Here is a 19471-nt window from a genome sequence, read left to right on the forward strand (position 1 = left end):
GGATTCTATCATATCTAGAGGAATGGATGCATGGATTACATCTCCTTAAAGCAGAATATACCTTACAAACATTGTTCTTCTCAGGTAAAATATGAATCCTTGCAGTAAATAAGTGAGTGACCACTGATTATCAAAATGCATTCATGCCCTCTGATTAGGAGCCAAGATATATTGCTAGTTAAATACAGAACCATGTGCTTCAGACAGTCAATCATAATGGTGATGGTCAATCATATTCTGTGGGTTGAAAAAGTCACAAGCCTGCCCAGATTCAAGGAAAAAGAATTAGGTTTCATTTCCTCCTGGAGAAGCACCAAGATCAAGTTATAGCAAAGCATCTGAGATGAGGATATTTTACAGCCATCTTTGGAAAGTACCACATGCCAGAATAGTACAGTTATTTTACATGATGATAAATTCCAAATCTCAATATCTAGTGAAAGTTCCTACATGTATTGTTGACTAGATTTACCAATCAAGAAAGTTGTTCTTAGGAAGCCACAAACTGACAAAATCCAAATATGTTAAACCTAGATGAGATTTTGCATCTCATCTAGTGTTTCTTCAGTCTAATTGCACATCTAAAGTTCATTAGGAACAGCTACTCAGGTTATTTCCAAAAGAAAATCGAGATCAAGAAAAAACACAGGACCTGTATCCTACAACATTAGTATCAGACTTAAAATGAACACTAAGACATTCAGACTCAGGTCCAGGTCTTTCAGTCTATTTCAGTACTCCTCATGTCAGTTGATTCCTTGGAAAAAATAACTGCAACTGAGAACTGTCATTTCTAACAATAATGTGCCTCTATGTTAACATTTTTGTGAGCAGAAATCTTGGCTAGCCTCAGGGCCATACAAATGCTCTTTTAACAAAGTCTCAATAATTTTCCAATAGGTTTAAAAACTGTATTATGTCACCTTGCTTGTGAACAAAGAGAAAATATGTTTTCTATAGGTCTTGTCATTTGATAGTTTAAGCCAATTAACAAAACCTGACAGCTGGTCTAGAATTTGAGGTAAAATTCCCCTGCTGACTCAGGCAGTGAATAAGAATTTAATGTTCATTAAAATATGTCACAATCTGAGACCCAAAACAGGTACCATCTGTCACCAGTTTTCACTACATGTCTAGGTATAGATACACTGTGCTAAAAACTCTCTTTTCTTTACAAAAAGTATAATTTGTTTTGAAATATTATCACTAATAACCCACGGGATTGTCTCCTCCTTACCGTTGGGGTGGGAGGTGGGGATTATGACATTTAATTTGCTCTAGATCTTTGGGATTAGTGTCCAAATCATGTAGATCTCTTATTTTATATAATCAAAACTGATTTAAGTTTTAAACTGATTTGGCGTCAGGAATAAAAAATGAAGGGAAACAAGAAACAGTAGCTTTTATGAGGTGAATTATAAGACTTGTAGAATCATGTAAATTATCATGGGAAGATCTGAGTCAAGAAGAAATCTGTTCCTGAGTAAGTGTATTGCTGCTGGGGGGACTGTTGGTGTTTGCCAGGTAAAGACAGCTCTGGGGAAGCAGGGTGATCCAAGAGAGTATGCCATATAAGGGCTACAGAAGTACTTGGGAATTGAAGATACTCTTAAATGGCTGTAGGATCAAAGGACATGGATGAAGTGCTTATAGTAACTGAGCAAGTTCCTGTTGACAGTGCTATTTGACTTGCTACCTTTACCTCAACTGCTGGGATGGCCATTCAGACAGAAGCAATGCTTCTCAAAATGTGTTCCCCCAACCGGCAGCATCAGTATCAAGGAAATTTGTTAGGAATGCACATTGTTAGGTCATCTTCAGACCAATGATTTAGAAACTCTGGAAGTAGAGCCTAGTCATCTGCATTCTAACAAGCCTTTCAGGTAATTCTGGTGTTCTTTCAAGATGAGAACCTCTGTAATAGATCAACCTCCCAAAGTACAATTGGTGATTAGAATGAATTGGAGTACATCTTACATATAGATAAGTAACTACACATAATATAGGTGCAAAACTCAATTTTGACAATATAGAAGAAATTGTCTTGGCATTATTCTCTTATGCATATTGCTGATGAGAGTGAGATGAAGGTTTCCTGGGCCTTTCGTAATGATGCATTATCTTTTCACTTCAAATCATCTTGAACAGCTTATCTGTCTCTTCTCCGTATCCACTGCTCACCCAGTCTGATTTATTGACTGTACCTTCCTGCCTACCTTGGAGGTAGGTCCACATGCCTGGCTTCTATAAAAATAAAATATATTTCTTCTTTTACTATCTCCGCTGGCCTTTGCTTTGTACACATTTTCTAGATCTTCCTTTTGCCACCTGAATTTTCTAGAGCACTATGGGTCTCTGGCACTCATAGACCTATGGTTAATTATTGATATGTAGAAATACATATTTTATGCAATCATTAGTAACAAATCATAGTTATTTAATATTCACATGTAAGACCTAAGCTTAAAAGAGCCAGCATCAATGGATAGACAGGATAAGGTAATTCTAATGAATTCTATGATCTAATGTGTCTGGCACCATCATGGAGTTTCTTTCTTTTCCTCCCTCTGTTAATCCTGGGGGAGTTCTTCTGGAACCAGGAAATGACTACTGAAAGATAGAAAGAGAGAGAGAAACAGACCAAATAACTGAGCTGCCATCATCATTTTTGAAACGCATATCTAAAATTTATTAGGTAGAAGTCTGGGTTCAGTGTTTTTGTCATATAGACATATAAAAATTCATTTATTCAGTAATCACACAATGTAATTATAACATTGGTTTTACTTTACCTTGAGTGCACTTTTCTTAATTGGATTTTTTTTTTTCTTTTTGGAGATGGAGTCTCGCTCTGTTGCCCAGGCTGGAGTGCAGTAGTACGATCTTGCCTCAGGGCAACCTCTACCTCCCTGGTTCAAGCGATTCTCTTGACTCAGCCTCCTGAGTAGCTAGGACTACAGGCATGCACTAACATGCCCAGCTAATTTTTGTATTTTTAGTAGAGACAGGGTTTCTCTATGTTGGCCAGGCTGGTCTCGAACTCCTGACCTCGTGATCTGCCCACCTCAGCCTCCGAAAGTGCTGAGATTATAGATGTGAGCCACCACCTCTAATTTTGTTTTTAATGGTGACTTTCATTTTTGTAATGCTTACCAAATGTTTCTTCATTTGACTTAATATTAAAACAGGAGGCTTACAACACTCCTGACATGTTTCCAGATCATTACATACTTTGTTTAAATAATGGGTAGACCCTTTAGCCTTATACATACGGCTATTTAAAATAGTTTCTTACAGTCTGAGAAAGTAAGCCAAAGAGGATTGTACTTACATAATTTTTTTTATTTTTAAATTTTTGTCTTTCTTTATATTGTGCCTCTTTCTGTAGTTAAAAAAAAAAAAAAGGAAAATGACACTGTATAATGTAACTGGAGGAATATACATTGAAATTGAAATTCAAATATGGCTCTCAGCTTGAGACAGGTAGCATAAACCTTTGTTCTAGTACTAATGCAAATATTCACTTAAATTTAATGCAAAGCTAACATGTGAATTAAACAAAATGAATATGCAAAACCTATCTATTGGGCCGGTACGGTGGCTCATGTCTGTAATCCCAGCACGTTGGGAGGCCAAGGCGGGTGGATCACTTGAGGTCAGGAGTTTGAGACCAGTCAGGCCAACATGGTGAGACCCCTGTCTCTACTAAAAATATGAAAAATTAGCTGGGCGTAGTGGCATGTGCCTGTAATGCCAGCTACTCACGAGACTGACATAGGAGAATTGCTTGAACCTGGGAGACAGAGGCTACAGTGAGCTGAGATCACGCCACTGCACTCCAGGCTGCCCGACAGAGTGAGACTCCCCCAACTCAAAAAAAAAAAAAAAAAAAAAAAGCACCTATCTATTGCTAAACCCCCACACCATGAGTTTTATTGTGATATGAATTCAATGTATAATATCTTAATTTGTATTTTGGTCTATTATTTCAAGCTCAGAAAAATACTGAAGTCATTGTTAAGGAAAAATTAGAAATGAAATTTAAATTTCACTTCATTTCCCCTTAAAAATGGCATGAAGACTGAACTATAACATACACCAGGTGAAGCAGATTCTGAGTAAAAGACAAACTAATTGGAGGAGACACTAGAGCATTCTGCAGTTCAGAGCTATCAATGCTGGTGGCATGCCAAAATGGACTACTTAGATTGTCCTTTTCAGGAAGGTGTATTGACTGCTCTAGGTTGGGGGCACTTTGGTTCATGAGTAATTGGTGCATCTGTTTCATGACAATTTCTATGCTGTATGTTATGTTAGCTCTTAAATAAACTTGGATTTGTTTCGGAAAGACAGGTATCACGGTTTATATTCATTGTATTTGCTGCCAAATATGGGGTTGTTAAGTGACTGTAAGATAATTTTCTCCTTTATTTCTCTTCCTCCTCCTTTTTTGTTTACAATTTAAGTCGGGGAGAAATGTTTAGTACCCAGGAATTGAATTTCTCCGTGTGCCAGGCAACGTTACTGAGTCAAGTAAAAAAACTGCCCTGATTTACTGATTTCACATAAACCACTTATTCCTTTCAAATCAACCGTAGGGAGTTTGTAACCCTCCACAGCTCACAGGAACTTTGGAAACATAAATGGCATAAAAACTGTTTCATAAGACACCTAAGTATTTACAAAACCTGAAAAGAGATGCTGAAGGATTTATGTCATGCCCAGCGACTTAGTTCTTTTACTTAATGGGCTCTACAATTAGTTTTAAAAAATAATTACTCAAATAACCAGATGTTAATTGATTAATGGATGCTATGAAAATTTTAAGGTCAGTAAATCACATAATGAGATTTTTATCTCTAAATGGTGAACAGAGTGTTAAAATGGTGGAAACAATAATATTGTAATTTTATCCAAATAATCATAGCATTTCAGAATGGCAAGCTTCCTTAGCCATTCTCATTTTCTCAACTCACTAGCTTTTCTTCAGTACTCCTGGTACCTGATTGTCAGTTTTCATTTGAATTCTGTCAGGAATTAAGGGGAAATCCAAAAGCCATGCCTTCCAAATTCCACATGTTGATCTCTGTTTTGCCTTTTGAAGCAATATTACCTTTTCACTTGGATGTTCTTCAAATATTTTAAGGTAGCTCTTAATTGCCTCTAGTAGGTCTTTATTCTACATCTGACTTTCCTTTCTCTTCAAACTTCTTGGGAAAATTAGATAGATTATAACTTTCTACCTATATTTTTCTGAACTTTTGATCCTTTGCAGGCACGATTGAAATATTTTCTTATCTGTACAAATGAGCAAATACATGCAAAAGCAGATTGAACTATAGTGGTGTATAAAATGTAACCCAGGTTTATTCTGTGATCTTTCTTGTTTTAACAGGTTTTAAAAGCAGATCTAGAAAAGAAAAAGCAATCCATGGACAAACTTTATTCACTCAAACAAGATCTTCTTTCAACACTGAAGAATAAGTCAGTGACCCAAAAGATGGAAGCATGGCTGGAAAACTTTGCCCGGTGTTGGGATAATTTAGTCCAAAAACTTGAAAAGAGTACAGCACAGGTTAGTGATACCAATTATGCTACAGATGATCTCAGAGATTTTTTAAACCTGTATTAAGAGAGTAACATTATAACCCTACAAAAGAAGCAACCAGATTAGTTTTTACCCTGTGTTTAGTTAAATAAAAACATGATTCTTTTGCCTGTCTTCTTGTTGGAGAATGCTGAGGAGGAAGAGTGCTAATTAACTGAACTTGTTACTGCCCTAGAGTGAATTTCTTCCAGCCCAATAGTAATGGGGAACTGAGTGACTTAGAGCAGGTGAACAAAATGCTGGGAAACTGTATCATCACCATCTAACCCCAAATCAGAGATTGCTGGAACCACTAGGACCATTAGCCAACTCCATTTTACTCTTGAGAAAAATGAAACTTAGGGAAGAAAAGTAAAATTTTCAAGACAAGTTAGTGGTAGGAGGACTAGGGTTCAGGTCCTTTGATTTCTTGGAAAGTTTTTTATTAGTGCAGTTAATTATCTGGCTGTTGTACCTTTTCTGCCATAGACTGCTGATTTCATAAAATCATGAATGTGGCTTAGTTATACTAACACATATGGGCTGTAGATTATGAAAACATCTCAGCTACATTTGGGGTATGTGGTTTTATTATAATAATTTTTAAAAATTTAATCACTAAAATGGGGTATTGTTAAAAGCTGAACCTCTTCTTGTCTTATATAATTGGATGGTAGAATAATGAGTAGTCATTCAAGATATAAACATGATATATAATAGTATTTAACATATTCTGCCACATAGTCTGGCATTATAAGGAATAACTTTAATCACAATTCATAGCTCAATGCACATGCATACACTTCCATATTCAAGAGATTTTAGGCATATACTTCCTCTATTGTGAGACAAGCACACGAAATTTGTTTTCTTGAGAATTGACATCTGATAAGTAGCACTTAGGAAATGCCTTTTGAAGACATGAAGTTTGTAGTATTGCCTCCAGGAATAAAATTTAAGACAGCATAATAAACCAGCCTATATGATGTTCAATCACAGTTCAATGTTACTTTTAATCCAATTTTATATTTAAAAAAATAATTTGAAGAAATATGAATATAAATTGTAATAATTTCCCACACAATCATTAGATAATAAAAACTCCATTTTTTTTCCATTAAACATATTTTAGCAATTAATTGATCTAATAGTAATTTTACTACTGTATTGTCATTCCTCCAATTTTATGTGATCTGCCCATGGCTTCTTTAAAATACGTTGGTATTTATGTAATAAATACATGAGACATTAGTCAATTTGATACTTTTTAACCCAATGTTAACATTATTCCCATATGTACCCATTACTTCTGTAGATTATTGCTGCCATAGAATGGTCAGTTGCCATGTTAAGAAAGATTGTCATTATTTGATAAAGAAAGTTATTTTGACATGCATCCTTTTTAAGGGATATGTTTATGGAGCTGTAACAGTTAACCACAGGTCGTGTTCTAGTTCATTTGCATTGCATGCAGTGGTTCTCAAACTTGAGTCTGCATAGTAGCCACCTGAGGAGCTAATTAAAATGCATATTCCTAAACACTTTGCTCAGAAAATCTCATCCATAAACTATGATAAGGACCTAAAACTCTACATCTTTACATGAAATTAAGTCCAACAGGCATTATAGCATATATCTCTTCACTTGCTCATAGGGATACAATGAAGACAAAATGGACGCATAGACATGAAAGCATTTGAGGGGAAAATGGTTGAGCTTGATATGTAAGTCATGTAGTTAGTCTGAAGGGCTTTTTGTGGTTCACTGTCTGCTTTTTTTTATTTTTTATTTTTGAGATGGAGTCTCACTGTGTCGCCCAGGCTGGAGTGCAGTGGCGCAGTCTCAGCTCACTTTAAGCTCCGCCTCCCAGGTTCACACCATCCTCCTGCCTCAGCCTCCCAAGTAGGTGGGACTATAGGCGCCCACCACCACGCCTGGCTAATTTTTTTGTATTTTAGTAGAGACAGGGTTTCACCATGTTGTTCAGGATGGTCTCGATCTCCTGACCTTGTGATCCTCTCACTTCAGCCTCCCAAAGTGCTGAGATTACAGGTGTGAGCCACCACACCGGGCCCACTATCTGCTTTTAATTTTATTTTCAGTTACACACTCCTGTTGTGGGCTAGAAACAAATAAAAGGACTTAACATCATGTAAGTTGTTTTCCAGAACACTAAGCTTGAGTCTTTCTTAAACTCATATTTCAGTTTTCTCTCATTGCCTTTCCAAAAATTATGCTGTCATAGGATCGATCCAAATCTTTACTGGTTGTTTTTGAGCTCACAGGAAGGTAGAAATGGAGCTACCCAGGAAAAGAGAAATTAAAAGCAGGTAAAGAGAGACAGCAGAGAAATAGTGTCATGTAAGAGCAACTAATTTTCTTATATCTGTGTCAAATTGACCTTGATCAAAATTACATAAGAATTCCAAGAATATGGGCTGTAAGGTTGTGACTTTGAAGAACAAAGCTCACTTGTATGTGCATTTTCTATAATGATTGTGGGAGAAAAATCAGTTTCATTAATGACTATTCACATGATACCCTCAATTGTTTCAAAAATTATTTTAAATAATTAGTATAAAGAATGAGCAAAGTTCTTATAATGGTTAAAACCTATTGTGAGGCAGGGTATGGAAATCGTGATGGAGATGACAAGGCATCCAATTGTACTCATATAAAGAACACTGCTTGTGCGTATGATTGCTATTCAGGTCAAAGCTTGGAGGCATTTTTGACCCTATGAAGCAGTCGCATGGCAAGAGATCAAAACGTGAAAAAAATAATCAGCTGGGAGGGCTGCTCTCTTGCATTTCAAAGTCAGATTTGACTTGAATAATACCTGGACACAAGTATGAGGGTATTTAAGTTGATTAGAAGGTAGCCTAAGAAGATAGAAAATACTTTGTTTCTAAATGTTGAAGAGAGAATGACTCTTGCTATGTGGAGGCTTACAATGAGAAAAGAGGGCAAATATACCCTGGATTGACTTCTTTAAAAACTCAAATGATCCTGTTTCCCAGTAATTTTTCATAAATATACTTGTTGCAATTTGCACAATTTTTTCTAGTTGCCTTAACCCTGATCGATATATATTTTATCTTGATCGTAATTGTGAAATATGATAGTGACGAATTCCGTCAACATTTGCTTGTCTGAAAAGGATTTTATTTCTCCTTCACTTATGAAGCTTACTTTGTCTGGATATGAAATTCTGCCTTGGAAATTCTTTTCTTTCACAGTGTTGAATATTAGTCCCCAGTCTCTACTGGCTTGTAGAGTTTCTGCTGAGAGATCTGCTGTTAATCTGATGGACTTCCCTTTGTAGGTGACCTGGCCTTTCTCTCTGGCTGCTCTTAACATGTTTTCTTTCATTTCAACCTTGGAGAATTTTATGATTATATATCTTGGAGTTGGTCTTCTCAGTGAGTATCTGACATTTCTTGAATTTGAATATTGGGCTGGCTTTCTAGGTTGGGGAAGTTCTCCTGGATGATATCCTGAAGTATGATTCCCAACTTGGTTCTGTTCTCCCCATCTCTTTCAGGTACCCCAAACAATCTTTGCTTCAGAATTTACATAATCCCACATTTCTCAGAGGTTTTGTGCATTCATTTTTACTCGTTTTTTTTCCTCTAATCTTGTCTACCTGTCTTATTTCAGCAAGATAGTCTTCAGGCTCTGAGATTCTTTCCTCTGCTTGGTCTATTCAGGTATTGACACTGTGATTGCATTCTGGAGTTCTCGTATTGCGTTTCTCATCTCCATCAGGTCATTTATGTTCCTCTGTAAACTGGTTATTCTGGTTATCAGCTCCTGTTATGTTTTATCATGGTTGTTAACTTCTTTGCATTGGGTTAGAACATTTTCCTCTAGTTCAGGGAAGTTCATTATTACCCCCCTTTGAAGCCTACTTCTCTCAATTCATCCATCTCAGCCTCAGCCCATCATCTCATTCCAGTCAGAATGGTGATTATTAAAAAGTCAAGAAACAACAGATGCTGACAGGGTTGCAGAGAAATGGGAATGCTTTTACACTGTTGGTGTGAATGTAAATTAGTTTAACCATTGTGGAAGACAGTGTGGCGATTCCTCAAAGAACTAGAACCAGAAATACCCAGCAAGGCCTTGCCTGGGCATATACCCAAAGGAATAGAAATCATCCCATTATAAAGATACATGCGTTTGTATGTTCATTGCAGCACTATTCACGATAGCAAAGACATAGAATCAACCCAAATGCCCATCAATGATAGACTGGGTAAAGAAAATGTGGTATATATACACCATGGAATAGTATGCAGCCATAAAAAGGAATGAGATTTTGTCCTTTGCAGGGACATGGATGGAGCTGGAAACTATTATTCTCAGCAAACTCATGCGGAAACAGAAAACCAAACACTGTGTGTTCTCACTCATAAGTGGGAGCTGAACAATGGAAACACATGGGCACGGGGAAGAGAACAACACACAGTGGGGCCTGTTGGTGGGAGAGGAGGGAGAGCGTCAGGAAAAACAGCTAATGGATGCTGTGCTCAATATCTATGTGATGGGTCAGTAGGTACAGCATACCACCATGGCACACGTTTACCTACTTAACAAACCTGCACATCCAGTACATGTACCCTGGAACTTAATAAATGTGATAGTAAGAAATGTATTATAATTAATATTTTAAAATAGAATTTATGTGATTTGAAGCATTACTTTCCTCGTTTGACCGAAATCACATGTGCTGTTGAAAGGGTATATTATTCATATGCTTTAAATTTGATATGGTAATTGTAAGTACCATGTTATACCATAAATTATAATTACCATATTTAATATATAATTTACATTAAGTATTATACACCATACACTGGCTGCTTTGGTGTAAGCATATATTTTTTTTCAGGCGAGTCTAAAGGTTTTGTAGTTTTGTGAATTTTTAGTACAGTAAATTGTCTTAGGGATAAGGAAAGTTGTATGACTTATTAAGGTTCAAATATCTCATTCTCATTTTGTGAATATTTTTCTATATTGCTAACAACCATTTTTACAGCATTCTCAACTGTGAGCACCTCTTTAATATAAAATATATATGCTCAGAATTTGCCTCTTCTTGTACATGGCAGTTCATGTTCAGGCTAGATATGTGCTTACATTCAAGGATGCCCAAAAAGAGAAAATGATTATTATATAATTATGTGTATTTTCTATATCATTTATATCCTGATGAGAGATTTATTATATGTGCTGCCGAAGCAAGCAACTGATGAGAGATTTAAAACTCCTATCAAATAGCAATATAAAACATAACTGTAAATGATAAGCCAATGCTTTTCATTATATCCAAAATGCAAATAGAAATATGCAAACATACCAAGATGAAAATTTCTTTACATACTCTTCTTTTCTGAGTTCATTCTCATTCTTTAAAGATCCTGTATTTTAGCCCTTCATAAAATAGTCTATGTTGACATTCTGGCTGTACCCATTCTCAGAGCATAATTTTGTAGACCTCTTTGTACAAGAGGGATATAGTTGCAAATGGTTTGCCTCTCTTCTTTTTTGTCCAGTAATTTTAATTAAAAATACTCTAAGGCTTTTTAGTTAAAAGCCCTTTTCATTGCTTCCTGAAAGCTTTTCAAGACTAGTAAGCCTGATGCCAATAAAAAGGAAAGAAAATGATTTTTTAAAACCTAGAATTAAAATTACCTCACTTATTTTGTGTTTCCTTATTTAAGTTCATAGAATTAACTTCCTTAAATTTCAGGACATGTTTTGGATAATTTCTCAGGTTAAAGGTTTTATTAGAAAAGTTGGAAGTTGGCTGAGGGTGGTGGCTCACATTTGTAATCCCAGCACTTTGGGAGGCTGAGGCAGGCAGATCATCTGAGGTCAGGATTTTGAAACCAGCCTGGTCAACGTGCTGAAACCCTCTCTCTACTAAAAATAAAAAAAAATAAAAAAAATAAATAAAAAAATTAGCCAGGCGTAGTGACAGGCACTTGTAATCCCAGCTACTTGGGAGGCTGAGGCAGGAGAATTGCTTGAACCCAGGCGGAGGTTGCAGTGAGCCAAGATTATACGACTGTACTCCAGCCTGGATGATAGAGCGAGACTTCGTCTCAGGAAAAAAAAAGAAAAAAGAAAATTTGAAGTTACATCTCAAATAACTTTGGAAATTAACTATCATTTTGCTACCTCCAACTAAAATAGATATTTGAGAATGGGCCTTGTACATCAGTGCAATAGGTTTTACCTTGTAAATGCATTGTCTGTAACAATATAAAATGTTGTAAGCACTAAAAAATTTAATACATTGGGTCTGAGTTAACTCGTGGAATCTCTCATTCTTTATTTATAAATTTAAAAGAAAGGTAACCTAGGCAGATTTCTATAGTGGCCATCAAGTTCTAAATGTCTTCGATATGTTTCTCTTTGCTTTTATGTAAAACTCTGGAGTACTTAGTGAAGAAGATTCCTACTTTGTCCAGTGGAGAGGCAGCTAGAAAATAATGATAATGGCCGGGCATGGTGGCTCAAGCCTGTAATCCCAGCTCTTTGGGAGGCTGAGGTGGATGGATCACGAGGTCGTGAGATCAAGACCATCTTGGCTAACACAGTGAAACCCCATCTCTACTAAAAATACAAAAAATTAGCTGGGCGTAGTGGCATGCACCTGTAGTCCCAGCTACTCGGGAGGCTGAGGCAGGACAATTGCTTGAACCTGGGAGGCAGAGGTAGTGAGCCAAGATTGTGCCACTGCACTCCAGCAGTGCGCTCTGGGTGACAGAGTGAGACTCCATCTGAGAAAATAATGATAATAAAATCCTACCCCGTTTCAAAGGAGACTTATTCAATTATTACACTGTATTCATTGAGTATGTCATTAAAATACCATGAAGACAAAATGCTCAACATCTATATGATACACCTATTATCTCCTGACAAAAAATGAAATAACACAAAGAAAAATACCTATACTTGATAATATCCATCCCTAATTATAGAATGTGTTTCATTACTTCAGTGTTATATGGTATGTAGAGGAAAGCCAGATGGATCAGAAAAAAAGAAATTTCATTGCTTTGGAATTTTTGCAGGTGCAATTAATTCACACGGTTGCTCAAATTCTGTATTTAATATGAATCCAGAAGACAACATACACCTCTTCCTTCTGATACAATCTGTACTAAAGACAATGTAAAATGCGGAACAAAATACATTAAATCAGACAATTTTACAGAATAAACCTTCTTAATTATCATATAATATTTATTTCAAAGAAACGAATGACTTGTGATGCCTTCTAAGTATTTGACAGTAATTTTCCTCATGATTCCAATGTCAGTACTTATTCAAGAAGTTTTATTCCCTTATTATCAGTATCAAGACAATAATTAATAGTAAAATTACCAGGCTATTCTCATGAACTTTGGCACTCATTGTATACTACATTCAGTTATGGGAAGTCCTCCATACTTCATAAGATAAAGCATTTTACATCCTTGTGATTGGTAACTCAGCTTTCTTTGTGACCACCTGATCTTTTGCCCAAGGATTCTCCCAAAGTTCAACATATAAATATTTTCTTTTTCTTAGAGATGCAAATCTTGACCAGATTTTTGTGCCTTGTGCTACCATGCCTGTGGAGTTGGTTTTTAAGCATGGCTATCAATTATTATCTAAAGCTGTTGCTATGATTATGCAGTATGTTTTAAACTGTAGAAGTACAATTCCTCCATCTCCATTAAAACTCATTGATCACTGCAAAGAGTTACATATATGTACAAACAACGTAATGAAAAACCTTGATCTACAGTTGTCAACCTGATTGTGTGTGTATAGTGTAATTTGACTAATTTTGCACAGATTTCAATATAGCATGTCAAGAACCAAACATATTTAACATTCAGTAACTCTTCCTATATAATACTTATGACATGTCACTGTTTACAATTTCAATATTCTGAATTTATGTACGTATGTGTATGCATACAAACACACACCACTTAAAAGGAAACCACCATTTAAAAAAGTGTACAAGTGTAGGAGCAAGTGAGCCTAGCTGATAAGAATGGGATGAATGAACAATCAGACTTGGATTTATATCTATGCTTTGCTACTGAAAAATTTTATCTGCCTAAACAAGGTCACTTTCATCTATAAAATAGGAATAATATTAGTACTTACTCTTAGGGTCATTGTGAGGTAATAATAGCTACCGTTTATGAAGGCTTTACAACATAACAAGGGAGTATTCTAGATCTCTTGAATAAGATAATCAATTCAAAAGACTTATTGTAATGCCTGGATAATGCAAAATGCTTCGTAATTGGTACCTGTTATTGCAAGTATTAGTATTTTCAAAAAAAAATGTTATGCTAGATTAGGTAACTAATACTTTACAGCTTGTATCTTTCTAGTAAGTATCTAAATATTCAAATACTAGAATATCTCAAAAGGCAAGAAGTCGAAATCTCTTACCCCAGCATAACAAAGAACTTACAAAGGCAATAATATGTAAATAATTAAATGGAAAGTTAAAAGTTGCAGTTAAGAATATCAGTCTAAAATAAAAGGGAAAATTTTTAGCCTGTTCTTGCACTGCTATAAAGACATACCTGAAACTGGGTAATTTATGAAGAAAAGAGGTTTAATTGAGTCATTCCTGTTTATGGCAGTATAGTATTTCATGGTGTCTACGTACCACGTTTTCTTTATCCAGTCTATCATTGATGAGCGTTTAGGTTGATTCCATGTCTTTGCTATTGTGTATAGTGTTGCAATGAACATACACATGCATATATCTTTATAATGGAATGATTTATATTCTTTGGGTATATACCCAGTAATGGGATTGCTGGGTTAAATGGTCTTTCTGCCTCTAGGTCTTTGAGAAGTCTCTGCATTATCTTCCATAAGGGTTGAGCTAATTTACACTGCCACCAACAGTGTAAAAGCTTTCCCTTTTCTCCACAACCTCACCAGCATCTATTGTTTTTTGACTTCTTAATAATAGCCATTCTGACTGTTGTGAGATGGTATCTCATTGTGGTTTTGATTTACATTTCTCTAATGATCGGTGATGTTGAGTTTTCTTTCATATGTTTTTTGGTCACATGTATGTCTTCTTTTGAGAAATGTTTGTTCATGTCCTTTGCCTGCTTTTTAATGAGATTGTTTTTTTCTTGTAAATTTGTTTAAGTTCCTTGTAGACTCTGGACCATGGTCAGATGGATAGATGTCAGAAATTTTCTCCCATTCTGTAGGTTGTCTGTTTACTCTGATGGTAGTTTCTTTTGCTGTGCAGAAGTTATTTAGTTTAATTAAATCCCATTTGGTCAATTTTTGCTTTTGTTGCAGTTGTTTTGGCATTTTCCTCATGAAATCTTTGCCCATGCCTATGTCCTGAATTTTATTGCCTAGGTTTTCTTCCAGGGTTTTTATTGTTTTAGGTTTTGCATTTAAGTCTTTAATCTATCTTGAGTTAATTTTTGTATAGGTTGTAAGGAAGAGGTCCAGTTTCAGTTTTCTGCATAGGGCTATCCAGCTCTCCCAACACTATGTATTAAATAGGGAGTCCTTTCCCCATTGCTTGTTTTCTCAGGTTTGTCGAAGATCAGATGGTTGTAGGTGTGTAGTGTTATTTCTGAGTTCTCTATTCTGTTCCATTGGTCTATATGTCTGTCCTTGTACCAGTACCCTGCTCTTCTGGTTACTGTAGCCTCGTAGTATAGTTTGAAGTCTTAGCTTTTGGGCTGAGACGATAGGGTTTTCTGGATATATAATCATGTCATCTGCATACAAAGATAATTTGACTTCCTCTCTTCCTATGTGAATACCCTTTCTTTCTCCTCCCTGATTGCCCTGACCAGAACTTCCAATACTATGTTGAATAAGAATGGTGAGAGATGGCATCCTTGTCTTGTGCTAGTGTTCAGGGGGAATGGTTCTAGCTTTTGCCCATTCAGTAGGATATTGGTTGTGGGTTTATAATTTATGGCCCTTAGTGTTTTGAGGTATGTTCCTTCAATACCTAGTTTATTGAGAATTTTTAACATTAAGCGATATTGAATTTTATTAAATACCTTTTTCGTGCCTATTGAGATAGTCATGTGGTTTTTGTCTTTAGTTCTGTTTGTGATGAATCACATGTATTGATTTGCATGTGTTAAACGAACCTTGCATGCTAGGGATGAAACCAACTTAATTGTGGTAGATAAGCTTTTTGATATGCTGCTGGATTTGGTTTGCCAGTGTTGTATTGAAAACTTTTGCATGAGTGTTCATCAAGGATACTAGCCCGAAATTTCCTTTTCTTTCTTTCTTTTCTTTTTTATCTCTGCCAGGTTTTGGGATCAGGATAATGCTGACCTCATCATATAAGTTAGGGAAAAGTCACTTCTTTTCAATTTTTTGAATAGTTTCAGTAGAAATGGTACCAGCTCTTTGTACCACTGGTAGAATTCAGCTATGATTCTTTCTGGACCTGGGCTTTTTTTGGTTGGTAGGATATTTATTACTGCCTCAATTTCAGAGCTGATTATTGATCTGTTCAGTGATTCAGTTTCTTTATAATTCAGTCTTGGGAGGGTATATGTGTTCAATAATTTATCCATTTCCTCTAGGTTTTCTAGTTTATGTGCATAGAGGTGTTTATAGTATTCCCTGATGGTTCTTTGTATTTCTCTAGAATCATTGGTGATATTCCTCTTCTAATTTTTGATTGTGTTTATTTGATTCTTCTCTTTTGATCTTCATTAGTCTAGCCAGAAGTCTATCTTTTTTATTTTTATTTTATTTTATTTTTTTCAAAAAATCAGCTCCTGGATTCATTTATTTTTTTGAAGGATTTTTCATGTCTTTATCTCCTTCAGTTCAGCTCTGATCTTGGTTATTTCTTGCTTGTTTGCTCTTGGTTTTCTAGTTCTTTTAGTTGAGATGTTAGGCTGTTCACTTGATATCTTTGTAGTTTTTTGATGTGAGCATTTAGTGCTATAAATTTCCCTCTTAACACTGTTTTAACTGCATCCCAGAGATTCTGATACATTGTCTCTTTGTTCTCATTAGTTTCAAAGAACCACAGAGATGGCAGCTGGTCTTCCCCCCAGAAGCTCTTTCCCAGGGAGAGATCAGAGCTCTATCCATAGAACCCTAGGTGGAATTGCTGAAGTCCCCCACAGGGAGGTCCCACCCAGTGAGGAGGATGGATCAGGCTCCCACTTAAAGAAGCAGACTGGCCACGATCTGGCAAAGGGTGCCACTCACTTTTAAACAAATCTCATGAGAACTCTATCACAAGAACAGCAAAGGGGAAGTCCACACCCATGATTCAGTCACCTCCCATTAGGCCCTTCCTCCAACACTGAAGGTGGAATTCAACATGAGATTTGGGTGGGGACAGAGAGCCAAACTGTATCAGAAAATAACAGCATCAACAAAATAAATTTAAAATTTAAAAATAGCTGAATAGTTGGTAATTGCAACTACAGTCATGTGCTGCATAACATTTCAGTCAACACTGAACCACATATATGACAGTGGTCCCATAAGATTATAATACTGCATTATTTTTTACTTTTATTTTTGCTTCAGGGGTACATGTGGAGATTTGTCATATAGATAAATTGCATGTCACAGGGGTTTGGTGTCCAGATTATTTTGTCACCCAGGTAATAAGCATAGTACCCAATAAGTAGTTTTTTAATCCTCGCCCTCCTCCTACCCTCCAGCCTCACGTAGACTACAGTGTCTGTTGTCCCCTTTGAGTTCGTGTGTTCTCTATGTTTATCTCCCACTTAGAAGTGAGAAAATGGCCTGTAATCCCAGCACTTTGGGAGGCCGAGACGGGCGGATCACGAGGTCAGGAGATCAAGATCATCCTCGCTAACCCGGTGAAACCCCATCTCTACTAAAAAATACAAAAAACTAGCTGGGCGAGGTGGCGAGCACCTGTAGTCCCAGCTACTCAGGAGGCTGAGGCAGGAGAATGGCGTAAACCCGGGAGGTGGAGCTTGCAGTGAGCTGAGATCTGGCCACTGCACTCCAGCCTGGGCGACAGAGTGAGACTCCGTCTCAAAAAAAAAAAAAAAAAAAAAAAAAAAAAAAAAAAAGAAGTGAGAAAATGTATTTGGTTTTCTGTTATTGTGTTAGTTTGCTTATGGTAATGGCCTCCAGCTCCATCCATGTTGCTGAAAAGAACATGATCTCATTTTTTATGGCTGCATAGAATTCCACAGTGTATATGTACCATATTTTCCTTATCCAGTCTACCACTGATGGGCATTTAGGCTGATTCCATGTGTTTGCTATTGTGAATAGTGCTGCAATAAGACATACATGTGCATATGTCTTTAGGGTTGAGGGATTTATATTCTTTTTGATATACTCAATAATGGTGATTGCTGGGTCGAATGGTAATTCTGGTTTATGTTCTTTGAGAAATCATCAAACTGCTTCCCACAATGGCTGAACTAATTTACATTCACATCAGCAGTGCAATAAACATTCCCTTTTCTCCACAACCTTGCCAGCATCTGTTATTTTTTGACTTTTTAATAGTAGTCATTCTGTCAAATGGTATCTTACTGTGGTTTTGATCTGCATTTCTCTAGTGAAGTTCAGCATTTTTTTCACATGATTGTTGTCTGCATGTATGTCTTTCTGAAAAGGGTTCATGTCCTTTGCCCACTTTTTAATGGTGTTGTTTGGTTTTTGCTTGTAAATTTGTTTAAGTTCCTTGTAGATTCCGGATATTAGACCCTTGTCACATGCAAAGTTTGCAAAATTTTTCTCCCATTCTGCAGGTTGTCTGTTTATTCTGTTGATAGCTTCTTTTGCTGTGTAGAAGATCTTTAGTTTAATTAGGTCCCATTTGTCAAGTTTTGTTTTTGTTTCAATTGCTTTTGGTGTCTTTGTTAAGAAATCTTTGCAATTTCCATGTCCAGAATGGCATTACCTAGGTTATCTTCCTGGGTTTTTATTGTTTTGGTTTTAGATTTAAGTCTTTAATTCACCTCGGGTTAATTTTTGTGTATGGTGTGAGGAAGGGGTCCAATGAATAGGCAATCCTTTCCCCATTTCTTGTTTTTGTTGATTTCATTGAAGAACAGATAGTTGTACGTGTGCAGCCTTATTTCTGGTCTCTCTATTCTTTTCCATTGGTTTATATGTCTGTTTTTTGTACCAGTACCATGCTGTTTTGGTTACTATATCCTTGTATAGTTTGAAGTCAGGCAGTGGGATGGTTCTGGCTTTTTTTTTTTTTTTTTTTTTTTTTTTTTTTGCTTAGGATTACCTTGGCTATTCTGGCTCTTTTAGTGGCTCCATATGAATTCTTAAATAGTCTTTTTCTAATTCAGTGAAGAATGTTATTGGTAGTTTGTTGGGAATAGCACTGAATTTAAAAATGCTTTGGGCATTATGGCCATTCTGTCAATATAGATTCTTCCTATCCGTGAGCATAGAATATTTATCCATTTTTTGTGTGTTATCTCTGATTTACTTGAGCAATACTTTATAATTCTCATTTTAGCAATGTTTCACCTCCTTGGTTAGCTGTATTCCTACGTATCTTATTTCTTTTTGGCAATTGTGAATGGGACCATGTTCTTCATTTGGCCTTAGCTTAAATGTTGTTGGTGTGTAGGAATACTAGTGATATTTGTACACTGATTTTGGATCCTGAAACTTTGCTGAGGTTGTGTATCAGATCAATGAGCTTTTGGGCAGAGACTATGGCCAAAGTATAGAACCATATCATCTGCAAACAGGGATAATTTGACAGGGATAATCTTATCTTCCTATTTGGATGGCTTTTATTTATTTATCTTTCCTGATTGCTCTGGCTAGGATTTCTAGTACTATGTTTAATGAGATTTGTAAGAGAGTGCACGC

General features: G+C 36.2%; 1 protein-coding gene across 13 annotated transcripts in view; it reads left to right on the top strand.

Annotated features, from left to right (window-relative positions):
- Positions 1-19471, top strand: part of LOC105490348 (dystrophin) — a 2266916-nt gene that overhangs the window by 772823 nt on the left and 1474622 nt on the right. For all 13 annotated transcript variants that reach the window (XM_071089080.1, XM_071089088.1, XM_071089087.1 and 10 more), the window contains one exon: positions 5396-5575. In XM_071089080.1, the coding sequence (XP_070945181.1) occupies positions 5396-5575 (180 nt within the window). The remainder of the gene's footprint in view (positions 1-5395; positions 5576-19471) is intronic.

This window comes from Macaca nemestrina, chromosome X, assembly GCF_043159975.1.
Source record: "Macaca nemestrina isolate mMacNem1 chromosome X, mMacNem.hap1, whole genome shotgun sequence".
NCBI lineage: Eukaryota > Metazoa > Chordata > Mammalia > Primates > Cercopithecidae > Macaca > Macaca nemestrina.